We start from the raw sequence: 3,063 nt of genomic DNA on the forward strand, positions 1-3,063 counted from the left end.
ATTGCGCACGCGAGAAGGCGGGGAAACAAGGGGAAAAAGGGCCGGCGACGATGTCCACCTTCACGCGGAGCTTCTGCAGCGGATGGGGGCAACGGAGTGGTGGTGGAGTGGCAAGACGGTGGCGTCCCCGAGCTTGGCGGCGAAGGCGGCGGCGCGGCTAGGGTGGCGAGGCAAAAGACGGCGACTGCGGGATGTGCGGAGCCTAGGGCACGGGCGGCGGCTTTATAAGGCGGCCGCGGAACCTTGGCGTGCGGGCCCAGGATGCCGCGCGTGGGCAGAGGCCGTGCCATGCCGTGGACGGACTCGGGCTCGAGCCCGAGTCTGGCTCGAGGTCGGAGACGACCCCGACAAGCGGGCCCCCCTGTCAGCGAGAGAGAGAAGGGAAAGGAGAGGGCTGGCGTGCGGGTGGGCCGTTGGGTCGGGGAAGGGCCGTTGGGTCGGGGAAAGGAGGCACGGGACCGGCTGCTGGACTGGGCTGTGCGGTGGAGGGAAGAAAAGAAAGAAAGGCCAGCTGGGCTGGGCTGTGCGGAGGAAAAAAAAGAGAGAGGGGAAAGAGAAAGAGAGAGTGGGCCGGGCCCAAAAAGAAAAAGAGGGAGAAAAAGAATTGCATTCAAATGCATTTGAATTTGAATTTATAATTTAAATTCAATTGGAAGACAAACAATAAAATAATGCAATGCGGCATGAAATGTACAAAATCTATGTTTCTTTATATTTCTTTTTATGATTAAGTAAATTACTATTAATTCACGGTAAATACTCTAAAATCAAAATGATGGAATAAAAACCTTATGGATCCTAAAGAAATCTAGCGAAATTTATTTAGATCCCTAATTTGAAAATTAGGTTGTTACAAAGAAGAGGAGGAGGAGGAGGAGGAGGAGGAGGAAGAAAATGGTGGTACCTCTTTAATGCCTCATCCAACATTTGGGACTCCTCAAAGGTAGCACGCAAACAAGACTAACAACGCGTACAACTTGGCAAGTATGATTCGCGCAACAGAGCTTTCCTCCCCGTGGAACACTGTGATGCTGTAGAAGTAGCACTCCACGATTCGATCCCGAGCGTAGGTTAGCTTCACATTGTCATAGAGATCCCTCCACCATCTTCACAAGAAATTGGTTAAACCATGTTGTTGGTAAAAAATGAAAATGAATAATGAATAAACAGGGTGGAAGAACTAATATTTCAACTTACAGTGAGAGGGCTTGAGCTCCTTGAGATGGACACTCCTAAGAAGGTTGAGGTTCAGCCTCGAGAGCTCGAGAATCATGGCGTCGTATTCATCTTCTTTCTCGTACTCAGTGATATAATGCACGGCCTCTATTTGCCACATCAATCGAGGGAGCGGAATCTCAAGGCTGCGGGAAACCTGTTCCTCCATGGGAGACCTAAGCTTGCTTTTTGCAACCTCAAGGTGGCGCCTAGTGAAGGTGATAGCATCATCTAGGACCATCTCACCAGGGACCGCCATGTGAGCAGCATTGTACAAGCTAAGCAGGCCCCTTGGGTCATTGCTTAAATTCATGTTGAAACTACCGGTGCCATCTCTGAATTTGTCAAATACATCTACATGATGCATATATTCATCAATATGTCAATGACCTTTTATATAACTTCTATTGTATAATAGTATAGGCGCATTCAAATGTTATAAGAAGACTATATGATGATAAACACTTTTGTTAGCTTCTGACAACTATTTACCTGCAGATACCCAAAATCCATGTTGCCTAAGGAGACGAAACCGGAGGGCAACCACATGCAGGTCATTGGAGTTGCCAAAGTCCAACTCCTCATCGTGGACACGACATAAGGCCTCGTCGATCTCCTTGATGAAATGGTTATCTATACCAAGGCGTTCAAGCGTGTCCACCAACTTCACCGTGTCGGCCATGCTCATGGCCTTTGCAGCCTCAAACATCCGCCCTACTTCCCCATTAAGTTTATCCCTCCTCTCTCGCATCCACTCCTCCGACCTCTGCTTGTGCACACACATACTTATATAATAAATTATTTAAAGAGATAAAAACATATAGCATGCTGGCAGCTAATAAAATTATAAATGCATGCCTGTAAGGGAGAAGTATAGGTCGCAAAGAAATCGCCCCACAAACTGGGTTCAAAGGCACTGATGGCCTCCTTGTTAGCAACAATATCGTTGCTCGCAGCCATATGAGCTGTGTGCACGTTACCGTGACTAGCTGCAATGCTTAATCAACTACTTGCACAGTACAGCTTGCATTGCTCTGTGCCCCTGTATTGATCTCCACTTATAGGGCCTGCTGCTGGTTAACCGAGTACGCTAGCTCGCAACGGAGCACGTCTTAAATGCCTGAAAGTATTTTAAAATACACAGAAAACAAACCAAGGAACCTAGCTAATAAGCATCGGTTAAGGCTTCGTCATGTAACGGCGTCAGCGAGATCGAGCTACCATTTTGTTAGTGGAATAGATCTACTTTTTCACCTCAACTTTTTTGTTTTTCTAGTACTGATCCTCAACTCGATCTAATACCGTTTGATCTTGGAACAGGCCATGTACTAGAACAGAATGGAGCGAGATAGCATCATATTGTTGCTTTCTTGGGCCTCTGGACAATCAGTTGCTATGTGTTTATTTCTATGAAAATGGATCTAAAATGTGAATCTAGTTTCCTAATTTTCGATATCGAGCGCACGTTGTACGTATGCCTGTATTCAGCATTATGATGCTACTGTCTGGCTAAGAACTCCACAGCAGTGCGGGCATTGAATGGGAAGCAGTGGCCAGGGAAGGACGACGACATGCAAGGGATGGGGCAGATTGGACGAAATTAAGACACTGTTATCCTTATCTATAGTATCCATAACCATGTTGAAAACATTCTTTTTCTAGCAAGGGCATATCTGCTCTATGAACTATGAAGAATGCACAGTCCTGTTCTGATGCTCTATGTTTGCAGCTTTCTTTTAACTTGCACCCAATTATTTGCATAGGTTTCTTATCTTAATTCTTTTCCTTGGTTGCTTACGTTATCTTTCTTTCTAAACAGATGCTAATTGTACAGCAAGCAAATCAAAT

General features: G+C 46.2%; 1 protein-coding gene across 1 annotated transcript; it reads right to left on the bottom strand.

Annotated features, from left to right (window-relative positions):
* Positions 1-937: 937 nt before the first annotated feature.
* On the bottom strand, positions 938-2,175 carry LOC112903757 ((S)-beta-bisabolene synthase-like). Its single transcript, XM_025972971.1, has 4 exons — positions 2,074-2,175; positions 1,708-1,984; positions 1,194-1,569; positions 938-1,106 (listed from the first exon to the last, which is right to left on the bottom strand). The coding sequence occupies exons 1-4, from the start codon at positions 2,173-2,175 to the stop codon at positions 938-940; spliced, it is 924 nt and encodes a 307-aa protein (XP_025828756.1).
* Positions 2,176-3,063: the final 888 nt, after the last annotated feature.

Source organism: Panicum hallii, chromosome 8, assembly GCF_002211085.1.
Source record: "Panicum hallii strain FIL2 chromosome 8, PHallii_v3.1, whole genome shotgun sequence".
NCBI lineage: Eukaryota > Viridiplantae > Streptophyta > Magnoliopsida > Poales > Poaceae > Panicum > Panicum hallii.